Here is a 24,906-nt window from a genome sequence, read left to right as displayed (position 1 = left end):
AAATATGAAATCAAACAGTAATTCTCTGAGAGGGTTAGAAGTAATACACACATTCGGGAATCCATAATGACTATCATCATTTTACCCCCCCCCTTCCTTAACAACTGTTTATGCAAAAAATGTTGGCACTTCACATATTCCTGTAAAAGGCAACCAGTCAAGAAATGGAACTCGGAATCCTTTAATGACCTATTTAATGCCACATAATTCAGAAGAGAAAATAAAGTCTAGTGGCTGCTTAATAAACAGAGGTAATTTGAAGCCTAACTAGGTAAAGTTTGGTCCAAATATCCATTATTAGGAGTCAAATAGAGGGGAACAAAAACAGAAGCACATACTTACACATTGTAAAAATCTCAGTTTAATTTTATGAAAACAGAATATCCAAAATATCATGACAGAAGAGCTAAACTGCCCTGTCCTGAGCATCTCCCCTACTTCATAGTAATCTATTAACAGATTTTGGTGAATATACCCTTTATTCCGGGTACTAATAATTCACATTATTAAAATGCTAAAATACACAAGTCAATTCATATTACAATAAAACTACTCTAAATATTTGTTGTTTTGTAATTTATGCTGTATTAATTTTATTATTTATAAATGAGATCAAATTTGGTTCAGCATTATGCCCTATTTTTTACATGGTATAACTATTATTTATTCCATTTTAAATCCTTAGGTACACTATCCATATAGCCATAAAAGGAAATCATAAAATTTAAGATCCAATTGTAAATAATATTTTTAATCAGAAGTAAGACTTAACCATTACTACATTTAATCCTGCTTTTAAGTAACTAATTGAAAATGGCTTTTATTTCCAATTTTTAACTTTAAGTAAAGATTTGAGTTAGATTATGAATGGTTAGTTGACCTACTCATGTTTATTTCCTCTCCGTCTCAAGAGTCCAGTAAAGTGATGATGAAGGATTTTTTTAACGTACAAAGTACAAGGACAATGATAACAGGAGAGGCCATCCATGACTAAGAAAGTCCAATAAATTTTTGTAAGACAGAAGGCAGGAAGGATACAAGTGACTGATTTAACAGGAAGGAAGGAAGTCACCGTTTAAATTGTATAAAAGGAGGTTATGGGGCTCCCCTGGTGGCGCAGTGGTTGAGAACCTGCCTGCTAATGCAGAGGACACGGGTTCGAGCCCTGGTCTGGGAAGATCCCACATGCCGCGGAGCAACTAGGCCCATGAGCCACAACTACTGAGCCTGCGCGTCTGGAGCCTGTGCTCCGCAATAAGAGAGGCCACGATAGTGAGAGGCCCGCACACCGCGATGAAGAGTGGCCCCCGCTTGCCGCAACTAGAGAAAGCCATAGCACAGAAACGAAGACCCAACATAGCAATTAATCAATCAATCAATCAATCAATAAATCTTTTTTAAAAAAAAAAAAAAGGAGGTTATGAACAAGAAAAAGCAAGGCCTTGGAGAGGTTCAGGATTTGGATGTACCAGGTATGGCAGAACATAAAGATAAGCTCAGCACCAAATACAGACATTTATTGAAAAAGAGTTGGCTCCTCCCACCTGATTCCCATGAACAGAACATGGTTACCCATGCTCCTCCCCCTAGGAGAAATTCTGAGAGTTCTTCTCCACAGAAATAAACCAGGAAAAACTCAAGATGAAACACACCAAGCATATTAGTTTGCTAGGGCTGCCATAAAAAAGTACCACAGACTGGGCAGCTTAAACAACAGAAATTTATTTTCTCATAGGTCTGGAGGCTTAGACATCTGAGATCAAAGTGTCCACAGGCTTGGTTTCTTCTGAGACCTCTCTCTCTTTGGCTTGCAGATGGCCGTCTTCTCCCTGGGTTTTCACATGGTCTTCCCTCTGTGTCATCTGTGTCCTAATCTCCTCTTATAAGGACCAGCCATACTGGATTAGGGCCCACCTGTATGACCTCATTTTAACGTGATTACCTCTTTAAAGACCCTATCTCTAAATGCAGTCGCATTCTGAGGTACTGAGGATGAGGACTTCAATATATGAATTTGGGGGGACACAAGTCAGCCCATAACACCTAGTACAGCAGCCAAGGTGAGATATAGGCTGAAAGTGGATTGAGAGCCTGGCCACAAGGTCATTAGACCACGGCCCCTTGCCCTGCCCTGTGCACTGCGTCAGTGGTCAAGACCCTCTCCTCTGGCTAGAGATCAGTCACACCTCTCGAGAGAAACTAATGGGCCCCAATGAAGGATATTCTAACATTTGAGAGGTCTCTTGGCATGAATATGCCAACCATACCAGGGGGGAAGTGGGGAAGGGATATATTGGGAGATTTGGACTGACATATACACACTACTATTTATAAAATAGATAACTAATAAGGACCTACTGCATAGCACAGGAACTATACTCAATACTCTGTAATGACCTATATGGGAAAAGAATCTAAAAGAGTGGATATATGTATATGTATAACTGATTCACTTTGCTGTACAGCAGAAAGTAACACAACATTGTAAATCAACTATACTCCAATAAAAATTTTTTAAAAAATACTCCAACCAAAAAAGAATTTTGAGGAGAGTTTCCAGCATGAAAGCAGGTGTAATATAAACAACAGAAAATAATGAATCTGGAAGAAATGGAGACATGCAGGAAATGAGAGAAAACATTAATAATATTCTAGTTACATCTTCAGAGCAATAGGAGAAAATAGTGTCACCACAGGACAGGAGCAAGATGCATAAGAAAGCATTAATTATTTAATGGAAAAGTGATCTAATATTATCGAGAGATCACAACAATAAAGAGGTGCAAAGAGGTGTAAGAGATAAATCCTAAAACTGATAAATCAAGAAATAGCAGTATAACTATATTATTCATAATTGCAATAACTTCCAGAAGAAACATCTAAAATAAAAATGTGTTTTACCTGCAAGAAAAAGTAGAGTGCTCTTTTTCACTAAGTCTTAAAATAACATATTCTTTTTCTTTTTAACTCTGTGGATGTACTGTTTTGATTTAATTATTTTTAAGTTTAAAAAAAGATTTGGGGACTTCCCTGATGGCGCAGTGGTTAAGAACCTGCCTGCCAATTGGGAGATTGGGATTGACATATATACACTAATATGCATAAAATGGATAACTGATAAGAACCTTCTGTATAAAAAAATAAATAAAATTAAAAAAATAAAAATTTTTTTTAAAATTTTAAAAAATTAAAAAAGAAACCTGCCTGCCAATGCAAGGGACACGGGTTCGAGCCCTGTTCTGGGAAGATCCCACCTGCCATGGAGCAACTAAGCCGGTGCGCCTCAACTACTGAGCCTGTGCTCTAGAGCCCGCGAGCCACAACTACTGAAGCCCGCGTGCCACCAACTACTGAAGTCCGCGCGCCTAGAGCCCATGCTTCACGACAAGAGAAGCCACCCGCGCACCACAACGAAGAGTAGCCCCGGCTCGCCGCAACTAGAAACAAAGCCCGCGCGCAGCAACGAAGACCCAACGCAGCCAAAAATAAATAAATTAAAAAAAAAAAAAAAGGTTTGGAATAGTCATAACCTTGCTTAATAGAATAGCTGTGTTCCTGGCAATACGTGTAGATTAATTTTTATAAATCAATCAATATTCGTTATCTCCGAGCCCTTTTAGTAAAGCCCAATCAATTATTTTAGGCTCTGTGAAGGAATATAGGATCTGTAAGACAGTCCATTCCTTCCATGAGTCTGTGGTTTATTCAGAATGACAACGCTGTAAGGCAGCATATTCCCAGTACTAAATAAAAGTAACGGAGTGGAAAGCCTCAGGACTTCAGAGAAGAGATGGTCTGACGTGGCCTTCAGCTCACGGAGAAGGGAGGCAAGAGTCGAGCAGTGGGAAGAAGCAGGCAGTGAGCGGAGGGGTGCCGAGACCTTTCCCACGGGCATGACAGGAGGCAAGTGGGAGCAAAGGCAAGCAGCTCAGACGTGATGGTGAGACGGATAGTGTATTAGTTTGCTAGGGCCGCCGTACCAAAATACCACAGAATGGGTGGCTTCCACAACAGAAATTTATTTTCCCACAGTTCTGGAGGCCAGAAGTCCAAGATCAGGGTGTCAGTGGGTTTGGTTTCTTCTGAGACCTCTCTCTAGGTGGAAGATAGCCACTTTCTTGCTTTTTTCTCACATGGTCTTCCCTCTGTCTGTGTTGTCTGTGTCCAAACCTCCTTTGCTTATAAGGACATCAGTGATATTGGATTAGAGCCCATCCTAACGACCCCATTTTTATTGCTTACCTCTTTAAAGGCCCTATCTCCCCAAACAGTCACAATCTAAGGTATTGAAGGTCAGGGCTCCAATATTTGCATTTGGGGGACACAATTAGCCCATACCAGTAGTAAACCAGCTTGGCAGCAACGTTAAGATTTGTACATTTTTTTAATATTTATTTTTATTTATTTATTTGACTGCGTCGGGTCTTAGTTGCAGCACGCAGGATCTTCGTTGAGGCATGCGGGGTCTTTCGTTGCAACACGCGGGCTCTCTAGCTGTGGCACACGAGCACCAGAGTGCGCAGGCTCAATAGTTGTGGTTCACAGGCTTAGTTGTCCCGCAGCATGTGGGATCTTAGTTCCCTGACCAGCGATCGAACCTGCGTCCCCTGCATTGGAAGGCGAATTCTTAACCACTGGACCACCAGGGAAGTCCCAAAATTTGTATTTTAAAAGGGAGGTGTAACGGGAATAATTCTGAAGGAGCAATCTGGAGAGGCCATGCCAAGTGTGGACTTTATTTCATAGGAAATAACATGTCCCTGAACATTTTTGAGCAAGACGTAGGCAAGATCAGCCTGGTGGTGGTATGTGGGATGCTACGATCAGGAGACCAGACCAGAGGTCGGCAAAGAATTAAGCAGTTATTGCAATATTCCAGTTAGGGGGTGAAAGTGATTTTAACTGTAACAATGGCTGTGGCAATGGAAAGGAAAGATATTAGAATATTACAGATGGAAACGCTTAGAGATTCACAATATTTACACCTCCAAGGAACTTTGAAAATTATTTTTATAGCATAGGGAACTATATTCAATACCCTGTGATAAACTAATGGAAAAAATATGAAAAAGAATGTGTGTGTAAAAATTACACAACATTGTAAATCAACTATACTTCAATAAAATAAATTTTAAAGAAATAAAATTAATTTATCCTGTCACTGGAAATTTCTAGAATGTCATTACAACCAATCAGAGCCTTTGACTAGCATGAGCTAACTACTGTTACTTTACCAAGTTAACAAGGGCAAGCAAATAAACTCAAGGTGTTAGTTGGCTCTTTGAGAATTTTGTGAATAAATGTACAAACTCCATTAGGTATTCTGAAATACAAAATACCTAGAAAAGTAACTTATGGATGCTTATCACTGCTTTCTGAAACCCCAGGGAGACTCGCAAGTTGGAAACTACTGACTGGACCCAGAATGTCTCCATTTATAGGTAAAGAAATGTAACCAGACACATCCCAAATCACACTTCAAGTTTATTAGCAAAATGGAGCCAGAATGAGCCTCTTGTGTCTTGTTCAAAATCAGTTACATTCTGCTGAGAATTAGCAGGACCTGGCGTGTCTGCCTAGTTGCACTTTTAGGGAACAATCAAGTTGATTGAAAAGTAAATAATAATCCCCTCATTTATCTTTTGCTTAAGACTAGATTTTCCATCATTAAATGTTTGCTTAAAGCAAGATAAACCATTATTTCTGGGTTAAAATTGGCTGCTAAAACCACCACCTGGATACTTTTTCTAACACTGATTTCCAAGCTACTTGTTTTCTGATTATCCTGCCATTTTAAACAAGAACAAGCATTACTGATTCTTCATCCATTCTGACCTAATGGCACATTAACAATCACATTGTTTAAAAGTTCCATTGTCATATGCATAAATAAATGGGGCCTTAACAGGCCCAAGGTTTGAATCCCTTATTCCACTCCATGACGTTTTTCATCTTGCATAACTCTGCCCACAGACTATCACAAGGGTTGGGCATTCATTGCTTCTTCAGACCAGCCTCAAAGATCTCCGTGGTGATGTCTGTATTTTATGGCATAAGTCAAGCTGCTAGATTAGCAGATGGTTGTCATTAAAGGGAAGGAAAAGTGAATCAGAGATGCCCTGTCCCTGTTATATGCTACACTTAGGGAGAAAATTAAACTGTGTATTCTCTTCTGGATGATCACCACCCCTATCATTTGCTCTCTTGTTCGTTCCCTCTCTCTCTCTCCCTCTCTCTCTCTCTCTCTCTCTCTCTCTAAGCTGTTCTCAGCATTCAGGTACAGCCTTTGCTGCCAAATCTTTAGTGTCTCAGAGTAACCCAAAATCCATGTAGAATATTCTGCATCTTACCTTTCTTTTTTCACAGTAAGCATTCCTCGTGTATGGGAAACTGATAATTTAGAATGAAATGTGGGAGAAATACTTTTAAATCTTGTCAGCTACATAGCACCTGACATTTAAGAGAACTCATGCACTACTGAAAACAAAGTGTGGGAAGGATGAGATCTATTTTAATAAAAAGAAGAAGAAGATTGATTAGAGCCTTGAGCTTTCTCCTCTTGGCCTAAAGGAGAATGGCCAAGCAGCAAGACGTTTTTGGTGGGGTGACCAGAAGAGTTGCTGTTTCAATAGACAGGCTGAGTCCCAGACCACAGATTAAGGAAGCAAATTCAGAATATCAGAGAATGTGGCAGAAAGTAGAGATGAACTGGAGAACTGGAAGGAAAAGGAGCTAGCTCGGGGAATGAGAACTATCCTGTCTGGAAAACAGAAGGCTCAGTGATAACCGAATAGCATAATTAAGGATGTGTAAAGCTTATGGCATTGATTACAGTAACTGACTTCTTTGACTAAACCACAGCCTGAGTTGCAATGGACTGTATTTGGAGGCCTGCCATGTATTTAAGCTAGATAGCCTAAGGATGATTTTCTGATGTCCAGAAGGACACTGTAGAATTATTTTGATGTGACTCAGTATTGGTGAAAGTCAAGACCACATCCTCCTGAGAGAAGAAAATGGCAGAGATGGGGAAGGAATGGTAATGTTCAATTTTGAAACATGTGGGAAAGATATTTGCAAATTCTTGTTCCAAATGCTGGGAAAGAAATTGGATGAATCTATGGCTACCACAAGAAGAATTTCTGGGCCTCACTGATACGAAAGAAGAAAGGAGAAAAAGTGGCATTATCTGTGGCACAGAGATTGCCTGGTGCAGCAGAAATGCTGAATTATGTAAGTAAGGTACAGAAAAGAGACTGGAGGACGCAGTGAGAAGGGAGAAGACTACAGAAAAGAGGAAGATAGAGGAAATGAATACAATTTTACCTTTTTAAAGAAACTGATAAAGTGATTAATGTGAAATTGGGGAGGTAAAATAATTGCAAATTATTACTATTTTAACAATTGTCATTATTTTGAAACCACAGTTCCTCTAAACTTCTTTCTTAAAAGAGGATGATTTATGTGGCAGGCAGACCTCAAACATGGGTCTTTGTGAATTCGAGTGAGAAATGGGCCTCAGTTGGACACTCGAGGTCTGATATAACCCTGTGATTCTGTGGTTTGGGGAAGGATCACCAGTTATAAAGGATAGTTAGCTATTTGAAAGGACACTTGCAGAATATTAAGGAATGCATTCTGCTCTTGTCTGAATATCATACCTGGTTACAATCAGTTATGCTTAGTTTCACAAAAAAATTCTTTGATATAACGTGATCTCCAATAGGATGAAATGCCTAGACCACGCACTCATCTATAATTATTCATAACCTCATTATCTGTCGTAGTTTATAAAACAGATGTGAAAGTTTTGACCAGAGCACGTTTCACTATGTGAAACTTGTATCTTGCCAGACTGCTGTATGTGTCTTGGGTGGCTCATTACCACTGTCATTAAACAGTTGATAAAACTGTAACACTGGACACTTAGGTGAGCGTGTAGAGCCCAGAATTTGTGAAGCTAACAACCAACTTCTACACAGAATGACAAATCCAGATCACTCATAAAGAGTAAAAGAAAAAATATCAATGGGAATAAACACTGAACCAGAGAGATGATCAAAATCACCAACCCATCCAGAAAAGAAGCCTTTATTCCAGTTTTGAAAGAATGTAAGAAATAAAAACAAACCCCAAAATGTTTTTTAAAAATTCATAAATAAGATTTTTGCTCTATTTACTTTATATCCATTTTACAGAATGATTTCTTAGTTTAAAAGTGAGGAAATTCTAAAAAGCTAAGATTAAAAAAAGGCAGAGTGAAGCCTTAATAAGAATACTTTAAAAGTACATGTTCAATCCCTTTAGAAGAACAATAGATTATTTTTATCTGTGTATTTTAAAGAAGTTCTAGAAATTTGTGGTTAATCATTATTGGTATATTTACTTGAAAGCTGCATTATCAAAATTTGTATATGAATAGTACATGGGCATGTTTTGTCTTGGGTTGGATTCTGCAGCAGCAGAGCTTTTGAGAAGGTCTGTTGAGGGATTGCTCTCAGAAGACACCTGTCATTGAGTGAGGGGAACCGGGGAAGGCAGGGAAAGAAGGCAGATACAAATTAAAAATTTCAGGAGCAGTCCAGACTCAGCTTGATCTCACCAGCAGCTCCGTACAGAGAATTGCACAGAGATGGCCCAGGGGATAGGGGGCTGCTTCCAGGCAGCACCTGTCAGCCAAGAGCAGTCCTCCAGAAAAGGGTCTGGGGGTAAACTGTTAGCAGCCAATACCCTCAGCAGCTGGGGAGGGGTTTACCAACCTGGTATATATATTGGTCTCTCTCAGGACCTTCTTCAAATCAAAACATCCTCAGGCTGTTGATGTGGCCCAGTGTCTGTCCATAGCAGGTGCTCAATTAATAGCTAATGGGTGGGTAAATAAATGGATAGATGCTACAGGAAAGACACCGAAAACCAGATAATAAAAAATAGATAATAATAATAACTAGCATTTATAAAACATTTGCCATGTGCAGACACTATGCATGGATTATTTTTGTGAGGTAGGAACTGTTATTACCCCCCTTTTACACCTGCAGAAACTGAGATGATGTGTTTTCCAGAGTCACATAGCTGGTGTGATATCAGAGCTCACACTCTTAACCTCTTCATTATACCAAATGCTCAGAAATGAGGAAGGTGAAATAGAGTAAAACAAGTATTGAAGACCACTGACCCTGGGTCATTTATAGCTTCACAGAGTGGCTTCGTTTTCCTTGTAAAAGATGGAACTACCAGCTGCATCTCCCTCCTTCTAAAAGGCCAGGCATATCAACTCCAAGATGGTGCTTGAATAAAATAAGAAATTCTAGAATCCTTGGAACATGCAGAGTGGTTGAAATATCTAGAAGATTCCCAGTCTTTTTGTCTCTGCTATGTGATAGATTAACCACTGAATAAGCACATATATAATTATACCTTCTAAATTGGTTGTTTAGGTTTAGGCCTGGCTGCAGTTAAAAATATACCATGAATACTATTAGACGGCATGAGATTAAAATGGATGTTAATTATTTTTCAGTATTCCTCCAAGGAGCAAGTTTCCAGACTTAAACTCTCATGAATCTTATGGGGGAAATCCTCAAACACATTTGGGGCCGTTCTAATGAGTGGCTTTGCTCTTCTTCGGGGTAATTACTAGTTTGCTCTGTGCCCTTTATAATCTAAGCGACTTAAAGTTTAAGCCACATCCCTCTGTAATTCACTTGACATGTTAAAGAAAAACTTAAAATAACACATTTTAAGTGAATACTAATATTATCTTAAAGTGAGATAAGTATCTGGCTACTTACAAATCTTTAAAAATTATATATCTGAATTTTAAATAGAGAACTCGTATTGCCTTCTCTTCAGTGTGTGCTCAGGGGATTATGTTTAACCCCCTCGGCTGTCGTCCATCTGTGTTCATTGCGACCAGGGAAACGCAGAACCTGAATCTGCACACTCATAATCATGATTCTCACTCTCCTGACAAGACTGCTAAGTAGGTCATGATTTTATGGCAAAAGGAAATGGCCTTTTAGTGGCCAAAGGACTGTTTTTTATACTCCGTGGAAACCTGTTTTGGTGCTAGTATTAACATCATTGCTGTAGTTTCTCATTCCAAATTTATCACTTTGCCCTCAATCTTCCATTTTTGCCTTTCCTACCAGGGAAGAATGATGGGACTTCTTTTTAAATATTTTAAAATTCAGGAAATCATTTTATGTTACAGTTATTCCCAGCTTTTGGGGTAAACACAGAAATGTAGCCTAGTTCTTCGGGCATGATTTTTATGATACCTTATACTTCTTTTTGAGACAGAACCGTTGAGATCACAATTCATTTATTTATTCATTTATTCACTTGCAGAACGTTTGGTCCAAAAAAGATTGTGGAAAAGTGAAAGTGAGGCACAGATTGGGGTGATTTGTTGCTATTGTGGCTTTTATTTCCTCTATCAATGTTATAATGATATTTATAAAATAAATGTAAGCCAGGGAGATTTTTATTGATTTTTTAAAATTTTTATAGGCGTATAGTTGATTTACAACCAGGGAGATTTTTAAAAAGCAGAAGCAATAATGAGACCTAAGAAGTTGTCAGAAGATGTAAATCATTTTGGACTTAAAAGAATTTATCCCATTTTAATTGCTTCCAGGAAATGTGATTCTACATAGACCACCATTTGCTACTCCCCAGTATAGTAATAGGTAACACTTTTTGAGATTTACTATGTGCCAAGCTCTACAGTAATAATGGATTCTCTTACTTAACCCTTTTAGCAGTCCACAACCATGTGATGTAGGCACTATGGCTATCACCTTTCTATGGATGAGGAAAGAGGCTTAGAGAATCACAAAGTCACACAACTAGTAATGGTAGGGCTAGGATTTGAATCCAGGTGATCTAGCTTAAGAGTCTTTCTCTACACCTTATCATTTCCCTTGAGGGTTACCTGTGGTCAAAGCAAAACAATGAATTATTATTGACATTATTGAGAAACCTAATTCTCCAACCAGATAAAGAATTGTGTAGATCTGGCTGCGTGTTTTCTGATTCCTAAATTGTTGTCAGATAAAGAAGAATATCTTTATTAGATCTGGGGCAGCCACAAACCCAGACAAGAATATTTATGGGTCCTAAATATTTGGGACTTAAATGCCCTCATCTCCTCTGACACTTTCTCTAATCCTCAAATCCCATCTACCCACACATCCTTCTTAATCCCCCTTTCCTCTCTGAGACCAATTAATCCTCCTTTGTCCTCTGATCTCCCATGTACATTTCTCTATAGCTCTGTGACTGCCTTTATTCTATATTAATGTTAGGGTTCAAGTGAATGTCCTCTCACTGGACAATGAATTCTTCAAGGGCAAGAGTATTATTTTACCGAGCACTGAACCTCCAATGCATGGCATATAGTAGGTGCACAAGATGTGTTTTTAATGAATAAATTAATAAAAGTTTCCACACGCTCAATAGTGTCATTTTCTCACTTACCTTTAATGGAGAGGACATTCATAACAGGCGAAAACGCAGTCTTCTTTATTCTACTATGTGATACTGGAGTAAAACATCTTTGCATACCACACCCACAGCACATGTTAGGTACTCAAATATTTGTTGAGTAAATGAAAATCATCTATGAGAACCTTCCAATAGCTTGCAAGAGGTCTTGCAGGATGTGATAAATTTCCTAAATATCCTACAAAGTCACTTCATCATTTTGTAAAAGCTGATATATTTGCCTTTGCTTTTGTGTAATCAAAGCTGCCTTATTCTATGAGCCTAAAGGTTGCATTTGAAATTGACATTAGTTTTGGTTTTCTCAGGCTCAGCTTTTTGTCCTGAGGCTCTTAACAGATTCTCATTGGCTTTGGTCTCCACTGGCACGTCCCATGTGTACCATGTGGAATGCTGTCTATAAAATTTTGGAGAAGTCTGTTGCTTTGCAAATACTATGCACCTTTTATACCTTAGGTAAGCTTACCAGTTCCCAGCCCCTTTAGGAGGAAGTTCACCATGTCCACGATGGCAGAGATAAATCATAAAGAGAAGCAGACTTGGCTGGAGACAGCACGGAGGCTAATCACTTTTCAGAGTCTATAATCATTTCATCTTTGAGGGAAGTCACACCTTCATAGAACAGAAACTCTCATTGCTGATATCTACGGGAGGCTAGACAGGATTTCTTCTAGGGTCTCAAGTGTATCTGAAAATGAAAAAGAGGAATAATTAAACAAAAATTAGCCTCAAACAAACAAAAGTGATGGAGAAGGTGAAGCAGGACACACATGGACAAGTTTCCATGGGATGAGATAGAGGCATATTCTGCATCTGTATCCCCTTTTTCACTCATCTTCATCCTCTCTAGCCACCCACCTCAGCTACTGCCTGAAAGATCTATCAATACCATACTTACCCAACAGAATCAACCCAGGGCTACACATGATTTGAATTTGCTGAGTGCAAGATTGGTTGAGTGATATGTGGCCAATGGAATTTCTAGATGACCCACTTCAAAATTCAACAAATAAAATATAGATATTTCTTATGGATGACAAGTAATCTCTTTTTCTACATGTTGCTTCTAGTCAACGGTCTAATGACTTTAGCAGAGGAATGTGAAGAGTAACCATCCTTTTAGCTGAGTCAGCTAAAACCACATAAAGTCAGCATCAGAAGAATTTATAGGGATTTTTTATCCATTTACACATTAATTCCTCTCCTGTCCATAGACCTAAATATAAATCCTATTATTATAAATCTGATTTCCATTCTCATAATTTTATTTTTCTTTCTTGCTTCATTTATATTTTTCCTAAAACTTGGAACAAAATAGCTGAATTATCCAAAGGGCCCAATGGCTATTAAATTGTTAAATAATCCTCCATTCTTTTTTTTTAATTACTTTTTACCATCAAACCATAGCCATCTTGTTAATAAGTTAATTACTCTGAAACAAAGACCAGATTGTTTTTTTGGGAACTTGGTACTAACCACATTATCACGAAGTACTAAACCTGGGGTTAGTGCATAAAGGAAAAAATGAGGATGGTTGTTTAAATGGCTCTGAAATTGGAAAAGACCTTAAAACTAAAAATAGAGGGGAAAAAGACGTATACACACTACCATGTATAAAATTGCTAGCTAGTGGGAACCTGCTTTATAGCACAGGGAGCTCAGCTCAGTGCTCTGTGGTGACCTAGATGGGTGGGAGGGAGGTCCAAGAGGGAGGAGATATATGTATACATATAGCTGATTCACTTCGTTGCACAGCAGAAACTAACACAACATTGTAAAGCAACTACACTCCAATTAAAAAAAGAAAGGAATGTGGGATAACTAACTGCATAGGATTTATTCTTCACAGAGCTAAGTAGCTTAGTTCTTAAGAGCACACGTGTAGTATAGTAAGACAAAAGTAAGACACACCAGAGTTCATACCCAAGCCCTGTTCTGCACCAGTTTTGACCTTAAATAAGTATTACCTTTCTGAGCTAACTATTTCCTTGGGAGAGTGACACCTCGGGTTGTTCTGGGTGTTATTGAGATGTTTACAAAGTGCTTCGCCTATTGCCTGGCAGATAGTAAGTGCTTAATAAATGGTAACTACTCTTATGCCCATGAACTCATCTGTCACCTTCCTGTGGACACAGCCCAGCACACAGTTAGTACATGCACATGCCCAGGGATTTCTGGTAGAGGAAGCATCTACCAGATCAAAAACCCCAAGAAAGCTGTCAAATAACTTCAGGAAGCAAGAAGGGCATCACCACCCAATCCCTTCTCAGAAGGTGAATCCCAAAATTTTAAGGCAAAGGCACCCTCATTTTCTTCAAAGAAACTGTGGCTTTCATACCTTTATTCCTTGTCATTGAAAGAAATGCCCTTCCTTTCCTTTCTTCATTTCACTTAGTCTCACTTGTTCAGACTTTGACTCATGGATCAGCTTCTCCAGGAAGCCTTCTCTGACCCTCCCCTAACCCCACACTGCCCACCTGCACAGTCCCAGCCCCCAGGACACCCCATGTACACCCCATCAAGGCCCTTCTTGCACGGAACTGTTATTAACGATTTACTTATCAGTTTCTCAACATAGACCTTAAACTCCATGAGGGCAAAGGCACTGCCATATTTGACTGAATTAAATTAAATTATTTCCCCAAAGTCATATTTATAATACTTCTTGTCGATGTCTCCAACAAGGGGAAACATTAGCACGATCCTTCTAAGAGCTATTTTATTATCCAGAACAATTGCTGGCTACTCCAATAAAATCTGTTTTCATCAGTGTTAAATGCCATCCTAAAGAAATTTGTATAGAGAGACAATCTTTCAGCACTGGTAACATAGAAAGTGTGTATTAACTAAAAAGGAATTTGATTTAAAATCCTAACTCTTTTTCTGCTTGTAAGCAACATGTTTCATCCTAAGGTCCCGTGCTGACATTGCAAGATACATTTCCCTTTGTTTTTCCTTTTCTGAGCTGATCTCTTTGATTCCACTTGATCTCCACTAAATCTCCCATGTAATTATGAACTGGCCACATTTGGCTAGGGTTGTTAAAGTCAACACTGCTGGTGAGATATTTTTAAAAATAAAAGAATGAAGCATCTCAACTGGGGAAAAAAAGGAAAGGAAAAAATTAGTAAAAGAAAGAATGAGCCTGATCTTCCCGAGGCCTAAATTAGCCCCTAGTCACACATCTGGCGCTTTGGCAGCAAGTGGTTTTTTCAGGCTTCCAGGGTACCACTTAGGGCTCTACAGAGGAGACACTTGAGCACGAGAGAGAATGGAGCCTGTAATTATGAAAGGTACCAAATGTCACACGAGGCTGAAATTTGACTTCTGAGGCTCTTAACTAGTTTTAGTTTGGACGATTTCTTGGCAGAGGTTTAAATCTTTATGCCAGCACCTTGTAGTTTTATAAAGTCTCAAATTGCTGGAATGCTGGGAGGAGAGGGAAAAAAGAGAAAATAGGAAGGGAAAGGGTATTTTAATTAATTGAATTTTCTGGTTAATTGAGTCTGACAAGTATTTGTTGTCTAACTGCTGGGCTCAGCACCCTGCTAGGTGCAGTAGAGAAAATATAGGAACCACGTGATGTGATTCTTGTCTACAGTGAGTATATCTTGCCTATTTTCCTCCATTTTCTTCTTGTAACCTTTCTTTATCAAATCTTTTCAAAGTATTTTAATCCTTGTCTGTGCCTTAATAATTACAGAAACCTAACCTTCTTTTCATGTACTTTCAGTACCCAGCGCATACCTGGGACAAAATAGGTGCTCGATAAATCTTTACTGAGTTGAACTGCATCTTGTAGATCCATCCTGATCCTAAGACATATTCTAAAACTTTTCTTATCTGACAAAATCCACTGTATCAACCTATTTGCTGGGCTGCAGATCTATTTCTTTAATTAACTTCCGAGTGAGAAGCAACGCATCATTTAGTAGTACCATCTTAAAAATATATTAAATCCGTTCACATGTACTAAAATAGGGGGTTTTTTCAGCTACACCTCCATTAGACTAATTACAGGTTCGATCTCTGGTCGGGGAACTAAGATCCTGCAAGCCATGCGGTACGCCCAAAAAAAAAATGAGTTCCCTGGCCTAGTGGTTAGGATTCTGTGGTTTCACTGACAAGAGCCCGGGTTCAATCCCCGGTCAGGGAACTGATGCCACAAGCCTCAAGGCAAGGCCAAAAAAATAAAAAGGATATCTGTGCCTTTTATATATATGCTTTCTGTGGCAACTTAATTCTACTTTACTTTTTTTTCCAGCTTGAGATAGAATTGACATATTACATTGTATAAGTTTCAGATATACAATGAGATGATTTGATACACGTTTATGTTGTGAAATGATTCCCAGGATAAGGTTGTTAACACACCCATCACCTCACATGATTACAGTGTGTGTGTGTGTGTGTGTGTGTGTGTGTGTGTGTGTGGTGAGAACATTTAAGATCTACTCTCTGAGCAACTTTCTAGTATATGCTACAGTATTGTTGACTATAGTCACCATGTTGAATATTGGATCCACAGAATTTATTCCCCTTATAATGGAAATCTGTACCCTTTGACTGACATCTCCCCATTTCCTCCACCCCTTAGGCCCTGGCAACCACCATTCTACTCTCTTGTTTCTGGAGTTTGGCTTTTCTTTAAGATGCCACATGGAGCAACTTAACCTGAAAATTGTCCTCTCGTAGTGCCAACAAATCCATGAGCAAAATATTGAGCACTTGACATCGGTTCATTATCTGGACATTGTCCAGTCTGAGGATGTCTGCTCTAGGGCTCTACTTTAGCCTGCAAAGTATTAAAAATCAGCTACTGTAGCCACATACCATTCAGCTCAAAAATTGTTCCAGACCCAGTTTCCACCACCAACTTGGATTCTTTATGCTTTGACTCTTCCCATCAACCTTCTGCAAGTCCTGAGACCTAGTCTCTCCCCTCTTATTGCAGGCAGTCTGGCTTTGGATCCACCATCCCCTAATGAGACAACCAGAGTAAGGAGCTCTGGGAAAGGAGTCTGGAACGTTGCCCCCCCCCACCCCCAGTCAGGCGCAGGGCTGAAGCCCTGGCTGGGATGTGAGGAGGGGCAGCTGAGCCAAGGTTGTGCCTCGGGTGCGGGTGGAGAGGGAACCCCTGGGGCAAAACCAGAGCAGCCTCTACAGGAAGTGCTAGACTGAAAATGGACCCAGACCAGAAGTCTACTCTCCAACCCCAGAGAGGCTCTTAGAAGGAGGGTACGCCTACTCTTTCTTTGATTACTGAGGAAGGATTGAGTGGTAATGAGAGGAGAAAAACAGAATCCACGCTAGATGACTTCAGTCCTCTTAAGAAACTAAAGGGCAGGGTTGTTTAAGTTGTAGAAGGCTACTGGGGAAGGTACAACTAGAGTCAACAGTAGACAAAGAGGGTGGAGGAGCAGTAGCCAGCTTCCCTGTGAAACTGATAACTTTAAGCTAAAGACCGGGAGAGAGAGCTCTATTTGGAGTTGGGACATCTTCCGCCTCTTGCGGTCAGCTTTGCCTGTCCTTGCTCCTTCCGATGCTCCTGGCCAGCCTGCAGAGAGGTTCTTCTGCCAACAGACACATCCAGCTGGCAGGGTGCACATATTATACAGAGAAATAAAATCACCTACTATGGCCTCAAAATGGAAAACAAGATCAAGAATATTTGAGTCTATTGCATCTGGACCTGGCTTGGCTTGGCTTCAGTCTGTCCTGAGAGTACTCCTTTAGGGCTTTAACTCTGGTTTGTTCTGCAAGAGCCCAGCTAAGATCTACGGCTGCCCCATGGAGCTGAGAGCTGATCCTGACAGGCTTGGCAGTTCGATGTAGACTGATGTGGATTCAGATCCTGGTTCCACCACCTACATGATTTGGCTTTCCCAGACAGAATGCTGTCCCTACCCGCCCCACCCCCAACCAAATCTACTTCGATGCTTCTCTTCAAATTTTGTGTTTAATTATGAAGCTTTAGAAACACAGTTCTGCAGAATAATATAAACTGTGATTACTCCATCGCTCATAACTACAGATTTCACTCCCAGGACCACAAGTTTTTTAATGATCACTATTTTAGTGCAAACTCCAATTTTTGTTGGAGGAAAACAAAGTACTGTAAAGAGGACACCAACCAATCAACTCTTTAGAAGGAAGTCTCAAGACATATAAAAGAAAAGATTAGAAGGGCCAATGTTTTGCATGTTGAAGGATCTCCAGTAGCAAATGATGAAAACCATTTGGTAGAGAGCATACTTAATTGAAATCCCTTGCAGGAAACCAGGGAGAAGTAAAATGTTGAAGAAGCTGGTATGATGCTCAGAGAATGATACTTATGGGATATATAAAACTGAGACAATACTAATAACACAGCCAATTTATTTCCTTTTCAAATGTTGAAGCAGAGAAAATATAGGAGACAGAGCTAAGTTTAATGAAAGTGGAATCTAGAAAGACTGAACTGTTATCCTCCTTTTCGAGTCCTTTTAGGATATTTTATACACCTAACATTCCCAGCTAGCAGAGCTAAGAATACAGAATGCCTTGTCTCTATGGAGAAGATCTGGGCAGCCTCTTGCAGTCTGAAAATCAGAGCCAAAAGAAAACAAACAAGAACTCATTTCTGCCATTAAAATTGCAAATCGTCATTGTTGCTTTCTCCTCAGATGGTGCCTAATTCTGCTCAATCTACTATAATTTCCTTTCCTAATCTAGATATATTTTGTATGATTTTGAAAGCTGTTACAACATTTGTTATTCAACTTAAAACATGTTGTGAGTGAACTGGGGAATTTGGTAAGCATCTCATTTTGAAATTTCCAATTGACCTCCCCAGCCCTCTTACATTAAATGACATAAAACAAATCATGCAGACCATGTCCTCTGCGAGTTCTTTCCCTCAGAATAAGAAAAGAGGTTTGTTAAGATTGTTAGATATTAAATAACAATCACCAAAAAGATAAAGGGCCCACCTAATCACAGAATTTCAGAGCTGGGAACAACCTCGGACATCATCTGGCTTAGTGGCATACAGTTACATCTGCCCCCAAAGCTTGTTTCTGACCCACGAGATCTATAGAAACTGTTATTTCTAGAACCTTCATCACCCTATACCTATGCTACCCCTGCAGTATTATCACTTCTACTATCCTTTGTATTTTGAAGTTTACAGCACGGGTTCTTGCAGGTCAAAATCAGAGAGAGAAAGAGAGAGAAGGTAGGAAGGAAGAAAGGAAGGAAAGAAGGAAGGAAGAAAGGAAGGGAGGGAGGGAGGGAGGGAGGGAAGGAGGGAGAAAGGAAAGGAAGGAGATCATTGCTACTTGAGTTTCAAAACACTATTTAGAAACCCAAAAACTGAGAATGCTTTGGTGTAGATGAGGGTTTCTCAACTTCAGCACTATTGACATTTTAGACTGGATAATTCTCCGTTGTGAGAGAGCTGTCCTGTGTACTGTAAGATAGTTAGCAGAGTCCCTAGACAGTAGCCTCCCCCCTCCCAGTTGTGACAACCAAAAATATCTACCAGCATTGCCAAATATTGGGGCAGGGGTGGGAGGGGTGGACAAAATTATTCCTGGTTGAGAATCATGGATGTGTATGGTTTGTGCAAAAACAAATAGTAAGTAAAAAGTCTGATGACTGAAAAGCCAGTTCTCCACTCACCATACACACAACCTCTCCAACACTGAATGCTACCATTTTGTAAAGATCTTTGTCCATTAAGTGGCAGTTGTCCCGATAGTACTCAATCTGAATGCTCTCCAAGGTCCATATGCCACATAATTTGCCAAACGACTAGAGACAAGAGTCCCATGCTAGTCCTGGAGCTGTCAAAGTGGGATTTTACAGAAAATAAGGAAGTCTAGGTTAAATTCTGTGGTCCTGATGCAAGAGTCAGTGGGCTTCAACAACATCTGTATAATCCCAGAGTTGAGTTGGCTGTGTGGGTGTCATCTTCCTTCCTTGGGGCTCCTTGTTCATAGTCCAATCACTTAAGAGTGGTCAGTTGAAGAATCTACCTAGGACATAGTAGATACTCAGCAAATATTTGTTGAATGTTTTCATGAATGATGTTTTACTTTTTGCATTTTGCCTTTTGGATTGGACAATTAAGTACTTTAGTCTGCCAGAGCTAAACATATCCTTGTTCAAATCAATTGGAGGATAGAATATCTCCTAGAAAATCTCAAAGTCAGTTGTATTCCTTATTACACAATCCCCAAGTTAAAAAAAAAAAAAGTGTATGCGTGTGTGTGTGTGTGTGTGTAGCATACACACGCCTTGTTCAAAGTACAGAAGCAATCAAAGGTCTATAGAAGAGACTCCCTCAGCCTTAAGGAGGAAAAAGAAGGACTGCAGTTACGCCAGGCTCTGTATTGGGGTATTAAATACACCATCTCTTCAGTCCTCACAATAATCGCATTGTATATATGCTAAGAACAGGGAAATAAGTTGTTCAAGATCAGACTGCTGCTACAGGGAAAGCAGAAATTCAAATCAAGCTCTGGTTGAGTTTTAAGCTGCCTAAGCCAGTTTACAAGCTTCCCCTGACTCACTTGGCCCATGTGCCCCGGGCCTCGGCCACTTGTTGAACGGAGAGCTGTCCACGGATGCCCTGCCTTCCAGCGTGGCTGATGGACCCAGCCAGCTTCTTAAGGATGCAGGCTGGGCTTCGTCGTCCCCAGCCTGGTGGGAGCCTGTGCAGAGATGGCTCCTAGGCCCAACCAGACCAGACCTGCAGGGGGTTGGGCACCTTCCAGCACTTCTAGATCCAGATGCTTTGCCACTCCCTGGGGCATGGGATCTGGCTTCCCAGGGGCTGCCCCGGGGTCTAGGAAACACAACCAAGAGGTGGGGGGACTTAACTCTTCATAAGGAAAACTTGGACCAATGGAAGCAGGAAACTGAAAAGACAGCATATACATGCCTCTCCCTACCTCCCTCCTCAGACTGTTCTGAGAGGTACTGGTTCCATTTAGCCTTTCTGGAGACCAGCTGTGACTTTGTGATGCTGGGCCCAGATCAGTAACATGCCACCTTACATTTGCTTTGCTTCCTTCTTTGTCTCACTTGCCTTTTTCTTTCAAACTTACTGCCCTGGGGTTACATGCATATGCACGCCCCCAATAAAGTGTTAACCTATAAGTTTTGCCTTAGGTTCTGTTTTCTGGGGAACTACGACTAAAACATAAGCTTACGCTTTTTTATTTATAAAATGATATGCTGCCACCCATCTTGCAAAAGCCCAAGAAAAAAATAAAAACAAACCCCTTCTTAGTAGAACTTACCCCTTACTGATGATAGCTGACAGACATTTTGAAAGAAAAAAACCAGCCATGGTCTATGGGTGTGGGAAGCAGTGCATTAAGGTGGCACTAATCTTGCCTTGGTGGTCCCCTCGTATCTGCCCTAACCACCATCTGCTCTTCTCTCCCTTGCGTTTAGACAAAAGGGCTGTGTTAACACTCATTTGAGCGGCAGGGCTATATTTGTCTGACTATGATGATCACATGTAGCCTGATAGGATGGAAAGTGTCGGTCATCCTAAGTGCAAGTCCTACGTCTCCTGCTTGTTACCTGTCTGACTTGAGAAAGTCATAATATCTGAGTAGGTATTTCCTCACCTGTAAAACAGAAACAAGACGATCTGCCTCACCTCTCCCATGGGCTGATGTGACATAGTGAAAGTACTTTAAAGCACCATACGATGAGCTTTAACTGTGTAAGGGGAGATTAGGTAATAACTTTCTAATTTGGGCTTCTAAATTCCTCTCACTAAAAATAATGAAGCACTTCAGTAGGAAAATATAAAGGAATAAATCACTTAAATCTTTTCAAATATCTTCAAGATAATAATTAAGATTAAAAACCAAGATGGAATAAAAGAGACTGTATTTTCCCTCCCATGAAACAAACAAAAATAAATAAACAGAAAATGTATATTTAAAAAAAAAAAAATTTTTAAGACACTGGACATCAGACAATGAGGTGATTCCCTGAGAGAAAGGAAACAAATGTGGTGGGCCCTGTGATTGCCCCCAGCTTATTACTGGAGACTTTCCAGCTACAGTGCAGGGAGAAGGAAGCCTTGTGGAGATGGGTAGACTCCAAGAGTTGAGGAGATGGAGCTGAGAGTGCAAGAGACCCAAGGTGGCTGGATTGCAGAGGACAGAGTACCAGAGATGCACAGAGAGAGAACTCTGGAGATCTGCAGAGGGTTCCCCTCCAGCATCCAGCAGAGTACTAATCAGGGCTTGCCTATGAGCAAACTGCCCAAAGCTGAGGGAAAAACCACCCAGAAGGATCAACAGGAACAGTAGCTGGGGCTCACACCAGCCTGAGAAGAGTGCCTGTTTCTACAGCCAGACTGGAAAAATCCCTTAATTCACAAGGAAATGGGTAGAGTACTTCAAAGTGTCTTGCCTCAACAGGGCGGAATAATTAACCCTAAACTAAACACTGCTCTGGTCCAGTCCAGCAAATCTTAAACACAAGACCTGAAAGGATCAAGTTGTTTCCAAGTAACTAAACTGCATTCCAGAATGAAGCTCAAGAATATAGAAATACAAAAACACCTACCATCCAACATGGTCAAATTGTCAATGCCCGGCATCCAGTAAAAAGTTACCAGGCATGCAAAGAAACAGGAAAATATGCCCCATAATAATGGGGGAAATCAATCAAAACCAACTCAGTTGTAGGAATTAGTAGAGAAGGATATTAGAAGTTATTATAATGGTATTTCATGTATTTAAAACCTTAAATAGAGACATAGATATTTTTAAAGACTCAAATCAAACATCTATGGATAAAAACTACAATGTCCAAGATGAAAGATACCCAGGATGGAATTAATAGTATATCCATACAATGGAATACTACTCAGCAATGAAAAGGAATAAACTTGAATAATCTCAAAATAATTGTGCAGAGTGAAAGAATCCAGACAAAAATATTTCATGTTGTACAATTCCTTTTACATGAAATTCTAGAAGATGCAAAGTAATCTCTAGTCACAGAAAACATATCAATGATCACCTGATTGGGGTGGGGGGCAGGAGGAAGGGATTCCCAAGGGGCACAAGGAAACTTTGGGGGGAGGTGATGGAGATGTTCACTATTTTGATTTTTATGATGGTTTCACAGGTGTATACAGATGTCAAAGCTTATAATTTTGTACACTTTAAATACATGCAGTTTATTGTATATCAGTTATAACTCAGTAAGCCTATTTTAAAAAACCAAAGAGACAAAAGTGTATTTCTAAAAACCACTGAGGGACTTCCCTGGTGGTCCAGTGGCTAAGACTCCACACTCCCAATGCAGGGCGCCCCGGTTCGATCCCTGGTCAGGGAACTAGATCTCACATGCTGCAGCTAAGAGTTCACATGCCACAACTAAAGACCCCGCACGCAGCAGTGAAGATCCCACGTACTGCAACTAAGACCCAGCACAGCCAAATAAATAAATATTTAAAAACCACTGAACAACTTGGGAAATAGAGGATTTATAAATGTAACCACATTTTTAATATTTAAAATTTTGTAAATTTTAGAGAATGGTAAAATATTCGAATCCATAATTTTTATTACATCTAAACCTATAGTGTCTGTAGACTATACCTATAGAATAGCATCTATAGTATTTGTATAGTAGCTAAAATTTGGTTTGAGGGGTCTTTTTTTTCTTTTTTTAACAATAAATGAGAAAATCTATCCCCCTGTTGTTAGAAATATTTTTTCATGAAGGAGGCGGCGGCGGGGAGGATTTCAAAACAAAACTAAGAGCCAGAAAAGCACAAGTTATGGGTTTTTCCAAAGCTTGTTTTAGAAATTAAGAAAATTCAACACAATTTTCTTAACCGTGAGTGACTGTACACTTACTCCCTAACACCCCTCTCTGTTTGATATGAGGTCCGGGCTTGAAAAGCCCTATAAATATCTGATTAAAAACTCAGTTCCTGTTGTCCTGCTTCATTAGAGATAAAGTTGTGTGATGCATGTTCATTATATTTTGGAATGAATTAATTTATGTATTCTCACGTTCCCAACTTGTCTGTCCTGATTTCTCCCAGTTTGATGCCGACCGAGACGAGGATGAGGTATTCTATGACATCAGCATGGCAGTTGACAGCAAGTTATTTCCAAACAAAGAGGCTGCAGCAGGTAAGTCACTGCGTCCTTTGGGCTGCGGTATACCCTGATCCCCTGCCAAGCGTCTAGGGCTTTGTAGTAAGGTTGGAGCTCAACAAACTGCCATAAGGTCGTAAGGATGATGTTGTCCTCAGGTCTTTACACCTTCTGGTTTAAAAATATAGGCACAAAACAACATAGAAAAGAGCCATACATCTGGCTCTTAACAGTTACTGCCTTTCTTCCAGTCATTGCATGTGCAAGTTAGCAGGCAGTCACAATGTAGCAAAGGACCTCTGTTACCATAATTTTAAAAAACTGATCTAACCCACGATTGGTGCAACAATAAAAGTTACAGTTTCTCCAGAACTCCCTAACTCATACATGTCTCTCCTGTGCCACCTGGGAAAAGCCTCCTCTTTGGTGTGATAGCTGCTCCCATCCCCACCCACAGCCCCTGTTGTGGCCCTGCCCCTTCTCTTCCTATGTCTAGAAGTTTGACGTTGGACAATCGTGCAGGGTAATCATACCGCTTTAAGTAGGCGGTACTCACATTTCTGCCCTTGACCCTTCTCTCACTCTCTTTTACTTTCTCTGGGTCAGCTCCTTGTCCGTCCTGGTTTCAACCATCAGTTCTACGTGGATGACTCTCAAATCTTTCTCAGTCCTCACCTTTCTTCTCAGTTATGGCCTCAGTGAATAAAGACCAAAAGTTCCGGGCTGTAAAGAAAAAGGCTAAACACCTAAAAGTTTGAAGCCGTATTTGAAGCTCACTGCGAGTAGGTTCGAAGAAAGACAGAGGGTTTTTTGTTTTGTTTTGTTTTGTTTAATTAATTTATTTATTTATTTATTTTTATTTTTGGCTGTGTTGGGTCTTCGTTTCTGTGCGAGGGCTTTCTCTAGTTGCGGCAAGCGGGGGCCACTCTTCATCGCGGTGCGCGGGCCTCTCACTATTGTGGCCTCACAGGCTCCAGACGCGCAGGCTCCAGATGCGCAGGCTCAGTAGTTGTGGCTCACGGGCCTAGTTGCTCCGCGGCATGTGGGATCTTCCCAGACCAGGGCTCGAACCCGTGTCCCCTGCATTAGCAGGCAGATTCTCAACCACTGCGCCACCAGGGAAGCCCAAAGACAGAGTTTTTTAAAAGGCAGTAGTCTTTCTGGACAGACCCGCAGAGCACAGACAGCTGATGTAAACTCGCCTGCCTCATTTTCCAGTGATATTTACAGAAGATGGCCTATTGCAGGGCAAGAGGGAGTGTTGAGAAGCATG

At 40.3% G+C, this 24,906-nt stretch overlaps 1 protein-coding gene across 2 annotated transcripts in view; it reads left to right on the top strand.

Annotated features, from left to right (window-relative positions):
* AK5 (adenylate kinase 5) overlaps positions 1–24,906 on the top strand; it is a 248,648-nt gene that overhangs the window by 106,194 nt on the left and 117,548 nt on the right. For both annotated transcript variants that reach the window (XM_061186427.1, XM_061186428.1), the window contains exon 7: positions 23,579–23,669. In XM_061186427.1, coding sequence (XP_061042410.1) covers positions 23,579–23,669 — 91 coding nt within the window. The remainder of the gene's footprint in view (positions 1–23,578; positions 23,670–24,906) is intronic.

The sequence above is a fragment of the Eubalaena glacialis genome, chromosome 3 (assembly GCF_028564815.1).
Source record: "Eubalaena glacialis isolate mEubGla1 chromosome 3, mEubGla1.1.hap2.+ XY, whole genome shotgun sequence".
NCBI lineage: Eukaryota > Metazoa > Chordata > Mammalia > Artiodactyla > Balaenidae > Eubalaena > Eubalaena glacialis.
This window is presented reverse-complemented; position numbering and strand designations above follow the sequence as displayed.